The sequence below is a fragment of the Pristiophorus japonicus genome, chromosome 7 (genome assembly GCF_044704955.1).
Source record: "Pristiophorus japonicus isolate sPriJap1 chromosome 7, sPriJap1.hap1, whole genome shotgun sequence".
In the NCBI taxonomy this organism is placed as follows: Eukaryota; Metazoa; Chordata; class Chondrichthyes; family Pristiophoridae; genus Pristiophorus; species Pristiophorus japonicus.
The window spans coordinates 11,303,691-11,322,749 of NC_091983.1; the positions used below are offsets into that span (position 1 = coordinate 11,303,691).

A 19,059-nucleotide genomic window follows, 5' to 3' on the forward strand; every position below is an offset into this window, starting at 1 on the left:
AATTACTCGGTCTATCCCTTTCTCCCCTTTTAAACAAAGGTACCATATTAGCAGTCTTCCAGCACCCGAGAGGATTGGAAAATGATGGTCAGAGCCTCTGCTATTTCCTCTTCTGCGTCTCTTAACAGCCGGGGATACATTTCATCCGAGCCTGGGGACTTATCCACTTTCAAAGCTGCTAAACCCCTTAATACTTCCTCTCTCACTATGTTTATTTCATCTAATATTTCACACTCCTCCTGATTGCAATGTCTGCATTGTCCCTCTCTTTTGTGAAGTATTCATTAAGAACCATACCCACGTCTTCTGCCTCCAAACACAGATTACGTTTATGGTCTCTAATAGGCCCTACTCTTTTTTAGTTATCCTCTTGCTCTTAATGTATTTATAAAACATCTTTGGGTTTTCCTTGATTTTACTTGCCAACATTTTTTCATGCTCTCTTTGCGTTCCTAATTTCCTTTTTAATTACACCCCTGCACTTTCTATACTCCCCTAGAGTTTCTGCAGTATTGGGCCCTCGGTATCTGTCATAAGCCTCCCTTTTTTTCTTTATCCTACCCTGTATGTCCCTTGACATCCAGGGGACTCTAGATTTATTAGTCCCACCCTTTTTCTTTAAGGGAACTTACTTGCTCTGAACCCTTCGGATTTCCTCCTTGAATGCCTTCCACTGCTCTGACACTGATTTACCTTCAAGTAGCTGTTTCCAGTCCACTTTGGCTAAATCACCTCTCAGCTTAGCAAAATTGGCTTTTCCCCAATTGAGAACTTTTTTTCCTGGTCTATCTTTGTCTTTTTCCATAACTACCCTAAATCTAACTGAATTATGATCACTAGCACCAAAATGCTCTCCCACTGATATCTCTTCCACCTGCCCAGCTTCATTCCCTAAAACTAAGTCCAGAACCATCCCCTCCCTTGTTGGGCTTGCTACATATGGGCAAAAAAAAAGTTCTCCTGAATGCATTTTAGGAATTCCGCACCCTTTCACACTACTTTTATCTCAGTTAATATTAGAAGTGATTTAAGGTGATTGGCAGAAGAACCAAAGGCGACATGAGAAATAACTTTTTTTACGCAGCAAATGGTTAGGATCTGGAATGCACTGCCCGAGAAGGTGGTAGAGGCAGATTCAATTACGGCTTTCAAAAGGGAATTCAATAAGTACCTGAACGAACAAAATTTGTACGATTACAGGGAAACGGCAGGGAGTGAAACTAGTTGAAGTGCTCTTGCTGAGAGCTGGAATAGGCTCGACGGGCCTTCTATGCTGTAACCACTCTATGATTCTATGATAATCAATAAATCATTCAACAATCGTGACATAAACCATTTATTTGAGATAGTACATTAGGAAGTCTGGTCAACTGATTTTACAGCAGTCGTTTGTACTCCACTCCAATCCATTAATCATAGTGTCACCACACAACAAATCAGGGGATAGAGCCAATGTAGCATTTCTTATATCCAGTACAGCTCGTGCTTTTTAGATGTTTTCTAGATATTGTGTAGATGCGCGATTGTTGTGGGTGAGTGGAAGGAATTGTGAATTTAAGTTTTGAAACAAATAAAGAGCTCCTGTGAACTTTTTCTTCCTCTTGAAGTTTCCCCACACAGGGATCCTAGACCTCAGCTAACTCCATAAAGAATACACTGCGAGGAGTTGCATTCACCTTCTGATTTCCCTCCCTATCTGGGGGGTTAGCTCCTTTCCTCCTTTGTACTCTATCCTAACACTCTGTCCAAAAAAGGTGAAAAGCTCAATATTGGGTGGGGCGAGGCAAGTGAACAATATTGCATTCAATATTTTGGTGATTTTAATATATTTCTTCAGTGATTTGAGACACAATTTAAAAATGCCTTTCATTCTCATTTTTGGCTCTTGCTTTCACCAAAATGAAACAGGAATTATAATCATTTACCCCAACCACTCAACGTGTTGCAGTTCATGATATGATTAAAGGAGGTGTCAACACATCAATCCAGCGGTTCCTTCAGCGCAGTCCTACTCCAGTTCACCCACTCCTCGCCGTTACGTACTAACTGGCTCGACCCGTTGGAGGGGTTACTGTCTCTGCTCCAGATGGCTTCTTCCTCTCATTCTTCATCAGACCCTCTCTCTGACGTAGGGACTTGCCACGGCTGACTCTCAAAGAATGGGCAGGCTGGGGGGGGGGGGGCGGTGGGAGGCGGGGGAAGAGAACATAGCAAGACGGTTATTGGTTTGTTTCCCGAGGGTGTGTTATTCTTTTCCTCTTCAAACTATAAAGTGAGCGATTGCGGGACCCGTCACCCTCCAGTATGAATAACGCTACAGTCGGACAAGCACTGATCTCTTCGGGTCAGGAGGCACACTTTCCCACTGCAGTTACTGCCTCATGGCCTGTACCTCAGACAGAAGTAAAGGTATGCATGTGTCGTACTTAGATAGTTTATACTGAACACATGGAGTGACTATGGGCTCATTTGCAGTTGTTTATGGATAAATTCAACACTTCTGTTTAGCCCTAAGGCAATGCACGATACACACATTTGTACTTAAGACTCTACCCCTTCTGCCTAATCTAAACCGTGATCTGCACTAATCCTGTGCATGCCAGTGCCATACCATTCATCACCTAGGGGCCCGAAATTGGTGGACATACCGCCCAAAATCGCCAAGTTGATCAAAAAGTACCTACATACCACCCTGCGGAAAATTCATCAGTGACATACCACTGGACGGTATGCATTCCATCCACCCATGCATACCACCGACATACCGCCCAAAATTGTCAAATTGATCACTTACCACCGACATATTGCCGACCCTGCATTCCGCCCTGGAAAAGGTGGTTTTAAGTCGATCTTCAGTCGCCAGTATGCATCTTTACCTGTAAATATGTTTTTATCTCTCACCTCCACCATCTCTCCCACTCCCCAGTCTCTTCCCCCCCACCCACAGTGATCTGTTTCTCCTCCCCCAATCAGCGATCTCCCCCCAATCAGCGATCTCCCCCCCAATCAGCGATCTCCCCCCAATCAGCGATCTCACCCCCAATCAGCGATCTCACCCCCAATCAGCGATCTCACCCCCAATCAGCGATCTCCCCCCAATCAGCGATCTCACCCCCAATCAGCGATCTCACCCCCAATCAGCGATCTCCCCCCAATCAGCGATCTCCCCCCCAATCAGCGATCTCCCCGCCAATCAGTGATCTCCCCCCCAATCAGCGATCTCCCCGCCAATCAGCGATCTCCCCCCAATCAGCGATCTCCCCCCCAATCAGCGATCTCACCCCCAATCAGCGATCTCACCCCCAATCAGCGATCTCCCCCCCAATCAGCGATCTCCCCCCCAATCAGCGATCTCCCCCCAATCAGCGATCTCCCCCCAATCAGCGATCTCCCCCCCAATCAGCGATCTCCCCCCAATCAGCGATCTCACCCCCAATCAGCGATCTCCCCCCCAATCAGCGATCTCCCCCCAATCAGCGATCTCCCCCCAATCAGTGATCTCCCCCCAATCAGCGATCTCCCCGCCAATCAGCGATCTCCCCCCCAATCAGCGATCTCCCCCCAATCAGTGATCTCACCCCCAATCAGCGATCTCCCCCCCAATCAGCGATCTCCCCCCAATCAGCGATCTCCCCCTCAATCAGCGATCTCCCCCCAATCAGCGATCTCCCCCCCTAGAAGCGATCTCCCCCCCAATCAGTGATCTCACCCCCAATCAGCGATCTCCCCCCCAATCAGTGATCTCCCCCTCAATCAGCGATCTCCCCCCAATCAGCGATCTCCCCCCCTAGAAGCGATCTCCCCCCCAATCAGTGATCTCACCCCCAATCAGCGATCTCCCCCCCAATCAGTGATCTCACCCCCAATCAGCGATCTCCCCCCCAATCAGTGATCTCCCCCTCAATCAGCGATCTCCCCCCAATCAGCGATCTCCCCCCCTAGAAGCGATCTCCCCCCAATCAGCGATCTCCCCCCCTAGAAGCGATCTCCCCACAAGCAGCGATCCCCCTTCACAGGTATCTCCTCCCACAGCAACGATCAATCTCCCCCCCCCCCAACCCCCACATACCTGCACATCGCTCTCAGGCCAGCAGTCTCTGTGGATTCTCGTCTGTGCCTCTCGAGGAGCGGAGCTTCGCAGCAGCATGCGCGTGTGCACAACTCAGGGCCCGAAGATTCCCGAGTGAAAATGACTCCCCGCCCGCACACCGCCGGCTGCACTCTGCTCCGTCCATTGCACTCTGCTCGGCATACCGAGAAAAAAGTGACGAAAATCGCGCACACTCCACCCCAGCGGTACCCGGCGGTATGAAACGGCATACCACCGGCATACCGGCGAGAAATGGGCGGACGACCAATTTCGCCCCCTAATCTTTTCTGCAACAGCCATTTCAACTGATTATGTTTATTAAAAATTCTTCAGAAAAGGTCAAAAGCTATTATGTCAGTAATGTGCACACTGGCCAGCTACCATGTGACAACCCGACAGTATACCAAGCCTCCATATACAGTGCACTGATATCGTTAGGATAGTGAATCACTTAAGTATAAAACTAGTTACAGTTTGGTTGCTGTAAAAGCACAGTAGAGGGAATGTGCTTCTCTGCAGAGAGAGGAAACATCTCAAGAGTCAGAAGGTAGTCAGTTTGAGCCCCACTCCAGATTGAGCCCATAATCTAGGCTGACACTCCCAGTGCAGTGCTGAGGGAGCACTGCATTGCCAGAGGTGCCGTCTTTCAGATGAGACATTAAGCCAAGGCCCCATCTGCCCTCTCAGGTGGACGTAAAAGATCCTAAAGCACTATTTGAAGAACAACAAGGGAGTTCTCCCTGGTGTCTTGGCCAATATCTGGCCTCAACCAGCATCACTAAAAACAGATTACCTGGTCATTTTGTTTATTGCTGTTTGCATGATTAAGTGCAAATTGGATGCCACATTTGCCTATTTAATAACAGTGATTACACTTCAAAAGTACTTTATTTGGCTGTGAAGCATTTTGGGGCGTCCTGAGGAGGTGACAGGTGCTATGTAAATGCAAGATCTTTCTTTTCTTTCAATTTCTGCGGCCACTAAACTGTTTATAGATTGCTTAACTTGCTATTACCAGCAATGCTCAGACAGGACTGAAACAGTGAATGATGCAGATGATTGGCATTGTTACTCACAAGGAACGCTCCTCTGGGTTCGCAGGGAGGCTTTCTGCCCCCTCTCGCTCAACGCTGGTATCGCAGGTCGAACTGGCCCTGGTCGAATCCCGGCGTTCCAGTCAGAGCTCCGGGTTAGTGCCTTGGCTTCTTCCTTGGAAACAAAATCTCCCACTGGACCATGACTTGCCCAGACTGGGCGCACTTGACGTTTCTGACTTAAGTTGAAGTCAAGAGACATGCACATCTGAGCACAAATCAAAACCAAGAAACAATCGTAAGTGTTTGAAAATAGATACAGAGGAAGGTTGCAACAAATGAGGCTGATGGCAGGCTGGTTCCACAGAGATAATGCATCATCAGACAGATGGGACAAGGTAGGCTCATTATGCACTTGATATGCTTTGTAGGAAGAAGATAAAACACCTGGCTGATCTGAACCGGGACACTAGTGTGGACACTGCACCCCTGCGTTAGGCTTGGCAAAAAACATCTGTCTGCCTCCTCAGTTGGACACAAAAGATCCCGCAGCACTATTGGAAGAAGAGCAGGGGAGTTCTCCCCAGTGTCCCGGGCCAATATTAACCCTCAACCAATATCACTAAAACAGATTATTGAATTTTTTAAAGAGGTAACAGAGAGAGAAGACAAGGGTAATGCAGTAGATGTAATTTATCTAGATTTCCAAAAGGCTTTTGATAAGGTACCGCATGATAGACTGATGAACAAGGTCAGAGAATGCAGAGTCAGGGGACAATGAGCAGAATGGATAGCTAGCTGGCTTCAAGACTGAAGCAGAGAGGACGGGTAAAAGGTCGCTATTCACAGTGGCAGAAGGTGGGTAGTGGTGGTCCACCGGGATCAGTGCTGGGACTGTTGTTCACAATTTATATTAACGAGTTAGACTTGGAATCAAAAACACAATTTCTAAATTTGCAGGTGACACCAAATTGACAGTCAATACTGAGGAGGACTGCAACAAATTACAGGAGAATATTAATAAACTTGCAGAATGGGCATATAATTGGCAAATTAATTTCAACACAGATAAATGTGAGGTATTACATTTCGGTAGGAAGAATAGGGAGGCCACTTGTTACTTGGAGGGTGTGAGTCTGGATGGGGTAAATGAGCAAAGGGATCTCGGAGTACAAATACACAAATCACTCAAAGTTGCGACACAGGTTAGCAAGGCCGTAAAAAAGCAAACCAAGCACTCGGGTTTATTTCTAGAGGGATTGAATTGAAAAGTAGTTTGAATAGACCACACTCGGAGTACTGCACATAATTCTGGTTGCCATATTATAAAAAGGATATAGAGGCACTGGAGAGGGTGCAGAGAAGATTTACAAGGATGATACCAGAAATGCGAGGTTATACCTATCAGGATGGGTCTCTTTTCTCTTGAAAAGAAAAGGCTGTGGGGTGACCTAATCCTTTAAAATTCTGAAAGATTTTGATAGAGTAGATACAGAGAGAGTGTTTCCACTTGTGGGGAAGAGCATGACTAGAGGTCATCAATATAAGATAGCCATGAAGAAATCAAATAGGGAATTCAGAAGAAATTTCTTTACCTACAGGGTGGTGAGAATGTGGAACTCGCTGCCACAGGGAGTAGTTGAGGCAAATAGTATAGATGTATTTAAGGGAAGACTCGGTAGGCATGTGAGGGAGAAGGGAATAGAGGGTTATGCTGATAGAGATAGATGAGGAAAGACAGGAGGAAGCTTAAGTTGAGCATAAACGCCGGCATGGACTGGTTGGGCTGAAGCCCGTTTCAGTGCCGTATATACCATGTAATCCTATGTAATCCTCTGTAAGATTATCTGATTGCTGTTTATGGGAGCCTGTGTGCACAAATTGGCTGCCGTGTTTCCCTACATTACAACAGTGACCACACTTCAAAAGTACTTCATTGGCTGTAAAAAGCTTTGGGACGTCCTGAGGTTGTGGAAGGTGCTTTATAAATTCCTTCTCTCACCCTCTCACCGTATCAATTCCACCCACTCACCCATCCACCTTTAAATTCTTTATCTCTCCAAAAATGGATCTAATTGCCACTTAAAATCATCTGCTCCACTAAAATCTTTGGTAAAAGGTGAAAGATTTAGAGGATATGGAGAAACCAGGGTGTACTGGCTTTCCTGGAAATGTATTCTCCAAATCTATTACTTTCTATTACCTTTTGTCAAAAAAGTTCTCCCCAGCTTCCCATCTTACCCCTGATCTGCTATTATTTGAACGTGCTCCTCGTATTTCAGCCCTTAACTGTAGTGAACAATTTAATGTCGTCAACAAAATAAAACCAAGCTGTTATCCCCATTATTAAAGAGACGCAGTAAAGGAGAACTGTCACTAGGTGGCATAGAAGCACCAATTCTGACGTGTTTAAGAGCTGACAGAGCAAACGGTGTTATACTTCGCCACTACATCCTCGCACTGCAAGTGGCTTCCAGTAGTGGGCAGAATACCTTCACACCATCCGCCTAAATACGGGCCTGTTGGTTAATCATCTGGCACTATGTTCACATTGGGAGTAGCACAGATCAGGTTTGAGGCCTGTTCCCTTCTACATCCTCCTGTTCCTTGCTTGCTCTACCCTGCTCAGAGTCTGGGGTGTCTTCCAGTATATTTCATTCACTTTTAAGGACCTGTAAAGAGTGGGTGGACAGGCATTGCCAGCTGGTATTGATGAATGGTGCGATGCTCACAGGTGTCAGTGACAGAGCATGGTACCTTTGGTAGCAACATTCCTATGTGTACTGCAAGATTTTGCAAGGCATGTCAATGGTTTTCAAATCATTGCTTTAGAATTTGCTTGATCGATAACTAATGGAATGTTGGCCTTTATCTCAGGGGGCTGGAATACAAAGGTGAGGAAGTGATGCTTCAGTTGTACAGAGCCTTGATCAGCCCCCACCTGTAGTACCGCATTCAGTTCTGAGCACCGCACCTCAGGAAGAATATATTGGCCTTGGAAGGGGTGCAGAGCAGCTTCAGCTGAATGATACCGGGGCTAAAAAGGTTACAGTTTGAGGACTGGTTGCATAAACCTGGCTTCTATTCCCTTGAGTTTAGAAGATTGGGGGTGATCTATTTGAGGTGTTTAAAATGATTAAGGGATGCGATAGGGTAGAGAGAGAGAAAAACTATTTTCTTTGGTGGGGGAGTCCAAAACAAGGGGGCACAATCTTAAAATGAGAGCCAGGCAATTTAGAAATGAGGGAAGCACTTCTTCGCAAAAAGGGTTGTGGAAATCTAGAACTCTCTTCCCCAAAAGGCTGTGGATGCTGGGGGGGTCAATAGAAATTTTCAAGACTGAGATCAATAGATTTTTGTTGGGTAAGGGTATAAGGTATATGGAGGAAAGGCAGGTAAACGGAGTTGAGGTAAAAATCAGCCCTGATCTAATTGAATGGCAGAACAGGCTCGAGAGGCTGAATGGCCTCCTCCTGCTTTTATGATGACTATTCCGACACTTGTGCATCACCCGGAGGCATTATTGCCCAAAGCCCATTCCTGCTAGGCATCTGCGCATTCTGATTGGGGCCTTTGGACCGGCGGCAAAAGCTTCCATAGAAACAGCAGGAAGCCTCACTCTACAATGCGAATCAAGGTCTTAGGACATCCAAAGGGCTCCAGTGCAATTTTCAAGTCCCAACGGTGCATAGGGCATGCTGCGTCCTGTGGCACTGCACATAGAGCAGCCTTAGAAGCGGTCCGTAAAGGGACTGCTGGTGGCCACTCCAAAATTGGGGCAGGTAGGAGCATTATTGCAAGACTCGGTCAGCCTGATGCCAGACCCTCCACAGGCTGTACACCCCCCACCCCCCCCACAACCCCAGGGTTAAAACACCCCCCCCCCCATCCTTAACGTAACTCAACCGGCATGGCTCCTCCGAGAAGCCATTAGATTTCCCTCTTCCTCCGATTAGAATGCGGGGGCAACTCCCCGCGAATATGGCAATGGGATTGACAATCAATATGGTTCAGGCCTCTGAGCGCTGGACTTGTTCTGGCCCCCCATTTCTTTCACCCACATCAAAATCAGGTCTCCCCCTCTCCAAACCTCCCTGCCACCCCCCCCCACCCCACACACACAAATCCCAAACCCCCTTCCCCCACACCCCGGTGTTTTATTGTTAAAAGTAACAGCAAGATGTGTTTTGAAATTTTCCACTGGATGAAGTCCTGGCAAAAATTGCACGTCCAAGTTGAAATAAAGAGAAAAATAATAATGGGGGACTTCATTACTCAATGAGAGGTGTTGAATTAGCTGGGGGAGAATCGGAGAGAAATCTGGGAGTAACGGCAGACTCAACACTTACCACATCCGATCGGTGTGCAGCAGCAATCAACAAAGGAAAGAGAATGGTCAGCGACATTGTCAAAGCAGAGTACAAGTCTGAGGCTGACATACAGAAACTATATGGTGCTCTGGTGCTGCACCATGACCAGCGCTGGTCACCGAGGCGGGAGCGAAACGCCTGGACCCTGAAAACCAAGCAGAGAAGGGCCTGAAGCCAATCCCCACCGTCAGAGAACTGTGTAAAGAGGAAAGGTTACAAGGACTCAGACTTCTTCGGCTTGAAAGGAGATGAATTACGGAAGCTGATACAGGCACGCAAGTTACCAAGTGCAATAGAAAAGGTGGATCAAGTTAAACTGTGACTACACGACAGGAACAAGGGTAAAGAGCAAATTCAGCACTAACGATTAATCCCTAGGATGTTCTTCCAGCTAGAGTCATAGGTACAAACACTAAAATTAATCAAGAAGCAGTTGGATGCTGTGATGGTGGAACTGTAGGTCTGCATGGAAGGATGAATTCAATGGGCCAAATGGCCTCTCTCCCCTGTACTTGTACTGGTGATCTTTAGTTCTTTTCTTTGCTCAGATAGTAAAAGCCCATGGCAAAGTGGCAAGTTGGATCCAAAATTGGCTCAGAGGTAGGAAGCAAAGGGTAACGGTTGATGGGTGTTTTTGTGACTGGAAGGCTGTTTCCAGTGGGGTTCCACAGGGCTCAGTGCTGGGTCCCTTGCTTTTTGTGGTATATATCAATGACTTGGACTTGAATGTTGGGGGTATGATTAAGAAGTTTGCAGATGACACTAAAATAGACTGTGTGGTTGATAATAAAGAAGAAAGCTGCCGACTGCAGGAAGATATCAATGTACTGGTCAGGTGGGCAGAACAGTGGCAAATGGAATTCAATTCTGATAAGTGTGAGGTAATGCATTTGGGAAGGTCTAACAAGGCAAGGGAACACACATTGGGCCCAAGTTTCCACATGATTTGTGCCTGATTTTTAGGAGCAACTGGTGGAGAACGGACTATCTTAGAAATCGCAATTCGCCACATTTTTTTTTCTGCAGTTCTAGTGAGGTAGAACAGTTCTACTGTAGAACAGAATTTTTTCTTCAAAAGGGGGCGTATCCGGCCACTGACGTCTGATTTCAAAGTTTCCACAGTGAAAACGTACTCCAAACTAAAGTAGAATGGAGCAAGTGAAGATTTTTGTAGAACTGAAAAAACCTGTTCTACACATAGAAACATAGAAACATAGAAAATAGGTGCAGGAGCAGGCCATTCAGCCCTTCTAGCCTGCACCGCCATTCAATGAGTTCATGGCTGAACATGAAACTTCAGTACCCCCTTCCTGCTTTCTCGCCATAACCCTTGATCCCCCGAGTAGTAAGGACTTCATCTAACTCCCTTTTGAATATATTTAGTGAATTTGCCTCAACTACTTTCTGTGGTAGAGAATTCCACAGGTTCACCACTCTCTGGGTGAAGAAGTTTCTACTCATCTCGGTCCTAAATGGCTTACCCCTTATCCTCAGACTGTGACCCCTGGTTCTGGACTTCCCCAACATTGGGAACATTCTTCCTGCATCTAACCTGTCTACATACCTCAGAATTTTAAACGTTTCTCTGAGATCCCCTCTCATTCTTCTGAACTCCAATGAATACAAGCCCAGTTGATCCAGTCTTTCTTGATATGTCAGTCCTGTCATCCCGGGAATCAGTCTGGTGAACCTTCGCTGCACTCCCTCAATAGCAAGAATGTCCTTCCTCAAGTTAGGAGACCAAAACTGTACACAATACTCCAGGTGTGGCCTCACCAAGGCCCTGTACAACTGTAGCAACACCTCCCTGCCCCTGTATTCAAATCCCCTCGCTATGAAGGCCAACATGCCATTTGCTTTCTTAACCGCCTGCTGTACCTGCATGCTAACCTTCAATGACTGATGTACCATGACACCCAGATCTTGTTGCACCTCACCTTTTCCTAATCTGTCACCATTCAGATAATAGTCTGTCTCTCTGTTTTTACCACCAAAGTGGATAACCTCACATTTATCCACATTATACTTCATCTGCCATGCATTTGCCCACTCACCTAACCTATCCAAGTCACTCTGCAGCCTAATAGCATCCTCCTCGCAGCTCACACTGCCACCCAACTTAGTGTCATCCGCAAATTTGGAGATACTGCATTTAATCCCCTCGTCTCAATCATTAATGTACAATGTAAACAGCTGGGGCCCCAGCACAGAACCTTGCGGCACCCCAATAGTCACTGCCTGCCATTCTGAAAAGTACCCGTTTACTCCTACTCTTTGCTTCCTGTCTGACAACCAGTTCTCAATCCACGTCAGCACACTACCCCCAATCCCATGTGCTTTAACTTTGCACATTAATCTCTTGTGTGGGACCTTGTCGAAAGCCTTCTGAAAGTCCAAATATACCACATCAACTGATTCTCCTTTGTCCACTTTACTGGAAACATCCTCAAAAAATTCCAGAAGATTTGTCAAGCATGATTTCCCTTTCACAAATCCATGCTGACTTGGACCTATCATGTCACCATTTTCCAGATGCACTGCTATGACATCCTTAATAATTGATTCCATCATTTTACCCACTACTGAGGTCAGGCTGACCGGTCTATAATTCCCTGTTTTCTCTCTCCCTCCTTTTTTAAAAAGTGGGGTTACATTGGCTACCCTCCACTCCATAGGAACTGATCCAGAGTCAATGGAATGTTGGAAAATGACTGTCAATGCATCCGCTATTTCCAAGGCCACCTCCTTAAGTACTCTGGGATGCAGTCCATCAGGCCCTGGGGATTTATCGGCCTTCAATCCCATCAATTTCCCCAACACAATTTCCCGACTAATAAAGATTTCCCTCAGTTCCCCCTCCTTACTAGACCCTCTGACCCCTTTTATATCCGGAAGGTTGTTTGTATCCTCCTTAGTGAATACCGAACCAAAGTACTTGTTCAATTGGTCTGCCATTTCTTTGTTCCCCGTTATGACTTCCCCTGATTCTGACTGCAGGGGACCTACGTTTGTCTTTACTAACCTTTTTCTCTTTACATACCTATAGAAACTTTTGCAATCCACCTTAATGTTCCCTGCAAGCTTCTTCTCGTACTCCATTTTCCCTGCCCTAATCAAACCCTTTGTCCTCCTCTGCTGAGTTCTAAATTTCTCCCAGTCCCCAGGTTCGCTGCTATTTCTGGCCAATTTGTATGCCACTTCCTTGGCTTTAATACTATCCCTGATTTCCCTAGATAGCCACGGTTGAGCCACCTTCCCTTTTTTATTTTTACGCCAGACAGGAATGTACAATTGTTGTAATTCATCCATGCGGTCTCTAAATGTCTGCCATTGCCCATCCACAGTCAACCCCCTAAGTATCATTCGCCAATCTATCCTAGCCAATTCACGCCTCATACCTTCAAAGTTACCCTTCTTTAAGTTCTGGACCATGGTCTCTGAATTTACTGTTTCATTCTCCATCCTAATGCAGAATTCCACCATATTATGGTCACTCTTCCCCAAGGGGCCTCGCACAATGAGATTGCTAATTAATCCTCTCTCATTACACAACACCCAGTCTAAGATGGCCTCCCCCCTAGTTGGTTCCTCAACATATTGGTCTAGAAAACCATCCCTTATGCACTCCAGGAAATCCTCCTCCACCGTATTGCTTCCAGTTTGGTTAGCCCAATCTATGTGCATATTAAAGTCACCCATTATAACTGCTACACATTAAAAAATCAGGCGCAGGTTACAAATTAGGCGCCCAGAACGAGGGGGGGGCGAAGGGAACTCATTAAATTCTACAATCAATCCTTATTTATACTTCTACAAATATTATACAAATAAATCCAACCTGAATAAACATTTATAAGCCAAGAAAAGATTAAATAAACCATCTTCCTACCTGTGTGAAAGTGCCATCGTTCGAAGGAAACCGCCGTTTGTTGTCGCGCAGGGGAGGGAGGGGAAGGAGACAGCGGCTTGTTGCCGCGCAGGGGAAGGAGGGGAAGGAGACAGCGGCTTGTTGCCACGGAGGGGAGGGAGGGGAAGGAGACAGTGAGAAAGGAAGCCTCAGTGCTGATGTGCTGATGGCAATGTGGTTTTATTAAAAAATGTTCAAAAATTAAACAGCTACAAAGAACTACAAAAATGGCCGAGTGCCAATGTTTTTTTTCACACTGAGCATGCGCGAACACTCCAACGCGCACGCGCAGCGTTGCCGGCAGGAAAAAAAACTAATTTAAATAGTACCCGCCCCCTCCCACTTACAAAATCGGCGCGAGTGTAGGCTCCGCCCCCCTGGGCGCCGCGCCAAACAGACAAGGAGCTGCAAAGCGCTCGAGCATAGCGTGTTTTTTTTCTGGCGCTGTTTTAGGCGTGAAAAACGGGCGCCCAGCTCGGAGGGGCGCCCGTTTTTTATCCTGTGGAAACTTGGGCCCATTAAATGGTATGACACTGAAAAGTGTAGAGGAACAAAGGGACCTTGGGGAGTGCAAGTCCACAGATTCCCTGAAGATAGCAGGGCAGGTAGATAAGGTGATTAAGAAGGCATATGGAATACTTGCCTTTATTCGTCGAGGCATGGAATGCAACAGCAAGGACGTTATGCTTGAACTGTATAAAACACTGGTTAGGCCGCAGCTGGAGTACTGTGTGCAATTTTGGTCACCACATTATAGGAAAGATGTGATTACACTGGAAAGGGTGCAGAAGAGATTTACAAAAATGTTGCCAGGACTGGAGAATTTTGGCTATGAGGAAAGATGGGAGATGCTGGGTCTGTTTTCTTGGGAACATAGGAGGCTGTGGGGAGACCTGATTGAGGTGTATAAAATTATGAGAGGCCTGTATAAAGTGGATAGGAAGGACCTGTTTCCCTTGGCTGAGGGGTCAACAATCAGGTGGCATAGATTTAAAGTAATTGGGGTAGGTACAGAGGAAATATGGTGGGAAATTTCTTTACCCAGAGGGTGGTGGGGGTCTGGAACTCACTGCCTGAAAGGGTAGTAGAGGCAGAAAGCCTCACCACATTTAAAAAATACTTGGATGTGCATTTAAAGTGCCGTAACCTACATGGCTACGGACCAAGAGCTGGATAGTGGGATTAGACTGGATAGCTCTTTGTCGGCCGGTGCGGAAACGATGGGCCGAAATGGTCTCCTTCCGTGCTGTAAATTTCTATAATTCTATGATTCAATGACAGCACCAGTGGGACTTACAAGGCTCTGAGACTTAATAAACTGGAGTTGGAAGAGGAGCTGGTGCTGCCATTTTGGTCTTAACTCGAGGATTACCTCTTGCGAACTCGAACTTGAGGGCTCTTTGGGTTGATGTCGCAGGGAAGTTATTCTTGCCTGAAGGACTGTCTCCTGGCAAACTATAAAGGCCCTTTGCTCAGTTTGGACCAGGCAACTTTCAGAATTGCGCGGCCTTGGCCACAATCAGTGCAGCTCTGATAACTGGGTCCCACCACCCGCTGCATACCACAGGAAGTCTGGCTTGATCAACTGACAATAAAAATCCCAAGACCACAAACTCATCAACAAACTATCAACATGTAAATAGTGAAAGGCTGATCCTGCTTAAGAAGACCTTAGAAACAGTGACCGTGAAACAGACATCATGGAGGACACCAAGATGATGAAACTGCTCTTTGCCAAAAGCGGGAAACGGGCGATAGCCATTTGGCAGCCCATAGTACACCATGCACAATTTTATTTTTCATTGAAATCAATGGGCACAGTATAAAGTGGGCCGCTACTTCACTAGCTGCCATTTTGCCCTTTCCCCAAAGACCAATTTCGATTCTCTTCAAGTTTCGTAAAAAAAAGCTGAGGAAGGAAGTATTAGCAAGCCTACCAGGGATTTCACTTTCCTCATTTTGTAGTTTGCTGCTGGATGCTTCTTTCTTTCATGTTCCTGTCGGCTAAGGTCAGGGGTGGCTCCGCCTCCCTTCCTTCTCCTGGAAAAACACAGCAGCCCCCACCCAAAAATAATGATAATATTAATTCAAGACACAACATGCAGAATAAATCGAGAGTAATGCACAGCGACAAGCAAGAAAGGCACGGGCCCGACCCATTACCTGCAGTAAGGTGCGAGGGAAGTTACCCGCAGACTACATATCTCCATGTGTCAGGTTACACACATAGACCACACTAATCCCCATTAACATATGCCAAACATCAAAGCGAACATAAAGATTAAAAATCGATTCAGGTTTTTGACAGTCAGATCCATAAATATAACAATAAAATACAACAAAAGATACTTTATTGTGTTTTATACATACATTTGTTAAGTTTGTCAGTTTTTAAATTTATTTTGTATAGTTTGACCCAAAATAAAGCTGTTTATAGCTTTCATAGAACGAGTGAACTCATTTTACTTTTATTTACATTTTTTCTGTACTCTCCTCAAAAATGATTATTCCTAAGGCCGAAGTTAGATTCCTTTTCGGAAAGGTATTGGGTCCCAGTATTCTCCTCGCTGCGATTGGGTGCTGTGCCTCACCTGAGCTGAACCCTCTGGCATTTGTAGGGTCAGGCCATTTACATGAGCCCAATGCGATCCAGCCACCAGCCTCCCCCACCAGCCCCCCTCCTGCCAGGGGCCTGTGCCCAGAATCAGGGGCACAAAGGCAGCAGTGGCAATGGGCACTGACTGTGGGACAACAGCCAGAAGGCCTCCAATTGGCACTGGCTCCTGCTCCTGGCCCCCTTCACACGGGACCTGAAGAAGGCCTCCAACCCCAAAGACCTGATGGGGTCCTCTGGGAAAAGTAAAGCACATTTCCCTTTCTTGGCCTTGCAGCCTGGCCGTCACAGACCCTCCGAAGTGGCGGACCAGGAGCAGGAGCCTGTGACAGTTTCTTCAGGCCCCACTTTTCTGGTTATCCTTCAGGTGAACCTTCAGGATCACAGACGGTAGGGCTGGGAATGGCCCATGTATAGTTCCCGGCCCTTTGCCAGCCACCCAGAGAAAGTTCCAGCCTCCCCGGGACAAACGTGAAGGGGGTGGAGACTTGGCAACAAGCAGCTCCATCCCTTTTCGGCGGGGAAATGAATCCTTCCCTGGGCCTATTGAGATCGACATCAGGGCCCAGGAATCCACTGACGCATCGCGGCGACAGTCAAAGAGCAAAGGGGTGTAGGGGCACCAACAAGCCCCTCTGGAGTGAGATGCACTCCTTTCCCCGAACCCACCAAAACAGGTTTCCTTACGCTTGTCCGGCTTGCTCGATGGGGTCACAGTTGTCCAGGTAGTTGAAGCGTACGGTGTCCGTCGGGTGTCGGTCTGATCCGCGCCAGGGCGGGAGCTCGGGCCTCGCTTTCCCAGGCGGGGTTCGAGTTGCTGTCGTCCTGGGCTGCTTCTGGTCCACAGGATCCTTTGGCAACGGATGGACTTCCACCACAACAAACTCGTCTTTGGGCGGAGTCTGGGAACAGGAGGAACGCTGAATAAAGTCAGGCTGCGGAGTCAGTCCCACGAGTTGTTAAGCTTGATCTTGGGAAGGGGGGAGGTTTCGAGGAAACCTCGAATCTAGTGTAGGTTTAAAAACAGAGCAGCATAGAATTTTACAGCATTAGAAACAGGCTGTTCGGGCCATCGTGCTTGTGCCGGCTCTTTGAAAGAGCTGGCTAATTAGTTCCACTCCCCCTGCTCTTTCCCCACAGCCCTGAAAATTTCTCCTTTTCAAGTATTTATCCAATTCCTCTTTGAAAGTTATTATTGAATCTGTTTCCACCATCCTTTCAGGCAGTGCAATCCAGATCATAACAACACCCCGCATAAAAACAATTATCCTCATCGTCCCTCTGGTTCATTTGCCAATTACCTTAAATCTATGACCTTTGGTTACCGACCCTTCTTCTATGGAAACAGTTTCTCCTTATTTACTCTATCAAAACCCCTCATAATTTTGAACACCTCTGAAACTCCCCTGAACTTCCTCTGCTCTGAGGAGAGCAACCCCAGCTTCTCTCCACATAACTGAAGTCCCCATCCTTGGTACCATTGTCGTAAATCTCCTCTGTCCCCTCTCCTAGGCTTTGACATCCTTTCTAAAGTGTGGTGCCCAGAATTGGACGGAATACTCCAGCTGAAGCCTTACCAGTGTTTTATAAAGGCTACTCTGCATTCAAGACCATTCTGTGTTCAAATGATAACTGGTTAATAGTTTTAACATATGCAAGCCAAAAGACTTACAGGGCCAAATTCCGGAGCACCGCGTTTGGGGGTGGTAACCTTTGCGAGGCGGGAGTTCCTGCGCCGGGCGCAGATGTCCCGCCCCGTGACCGAAATTGGGGTCACCGCCCCCGACAGGAAGTAGAGCACAATGTCGGGCATTCCAAGTCCTGTCGGGACTGGCTTAGGGGCGCTACCCAGGCGAAACTCAGAGTGCTACGCAGCCTCTCCACGTAGCGCTGACTCGTTCCAAAGGCCCTCCCCTTCCGTTAAAGGGGAGGGTACACTGCGAGCTCTGCAGAGTTTTCAGGGGCCTACACTGGGCCGCCGGGGATGTGGGGTGCCGAGGCAGCAGCCCAGCACCGAAACAGAGTTCGGGCTGCATGATCGCGACACGGACCCCGCGAAAATCGACACCGATGCCGGACTGGTAAGTCAGAGGGCAGTGCAAAATGGTGGCACGCACTTCCCGTTAAATTTTGCCCCGCGAGTGGAGTGCGGCCTGGATCGTGACCCACGAAGCTGGCACTGACCTCGCCCGTGGCAGCTTCATGGGGCACTGCCCAATTTCTGCTGCTGGGTGAAAACGGGCCACGGCGGGGTGAAAACTGCTGATGTCACCGCTGGAGGTTTCGCGCCTCCGCTAACTCCCGCACAATTTTGCAGGAGTCAGTAGCGCCCCCCCCCCCTCCCCCCTCCCCCCTCACCCCCTCTCCCCCACCCGCCCCAGGTGAAAACACTTTCGCGCCTCCCCTGGAGGCCTCGATTGGTGGGAGCAGCCCGGAATGACTCTTGCCCTGTGGGATTGATACAGGGCTATGGGGAGAGAGCGGGGCGGTGGGATTAGTTTGGGATTGATACAAGGCTATGGGGAGAGTGCGGGGCAGTGGGATTAGTTTGGGATTGATACAGGGCTATGGGGAGAGTGCAGGGCAGTGGGATTAGTTTGGGATTGATACAGGGCTATGGGGAGAGTGCGGAGCAGTGGGATCAGTTTGGGATTGGTACAGGGCTATGGGGAGAGAGCAGGGCTGTGGGAGTAGTTTTGGATTGATACAGGGCTATGGGGAGAGCACAGGGCAGTGGAATTAGTTTGGGATTGATACAGGGCTATGAGGAGAGTGCGGGGCAGTGGGAGTAGTTTTGGATTGCACTAGCTTCTGTGATGTAAACTTCCATGGAAACCTGACCTTATGGGGGTAATGTACCATCGGGGAAACACTGAAATATTCTACCCTTGGGGTTAGCACTGTGTATTCCAGATCTCTTCAAAGCAGCAGAAAACACCATGCTGGTAGCGAGCTTTTGGCTCAGTGGTAACATTCCCGCCTCTGAAACAGTAGGCGCAGGGTTCGAATCCTGCTCCTGACAGTCCCGGGAAATAGGGACCGAA

At 47.5% G+C, this 19,059-nt stretch overlaps 1 protein-coding gene across 3 annotated transcripts in view; it reads right to left on the bottom strand.

Annotated features, from left to right (window-relative positions):
- Positions 1 to 1,331: 1,331 nt before the first annotated feature.
- The window catches only part of fbxo16 (F-box protein 16), a 65,848-nt gene continuing 48,120 nt past the window's right edge, over positions 1,332 to 19,059 (bottom strand). For all 3 annotated transcript variants that reach the window (XM_070884788.1, XM_070884789.1, XM_070884790.1), the window contains exons 6-9: positions 16,703 to 16,917; positions 15,339 to 15,441; positions 5,167 to 5,392; positions 1,332 to 2,168 (exon numbers count right to left, since the gene is read on the bottom strand). In XM_070884788.1, the coding sequence (XP_070740889.1) occupies positions 2,101 to 2,168; positions 5,167 to 5,392; positions 15,339 to 15,441; positions 16,703 to 16,917 (612 nt within the window). In that variant the 3' untranslated portion in view covers positions 1,332 to 2,100. The remainder of the gene's footprint in view (positions 2,169 to 5,166; positions 5,393 to 15,338; positions 15,442 to 16,702; positions 16,918 to 19,059) is intronic.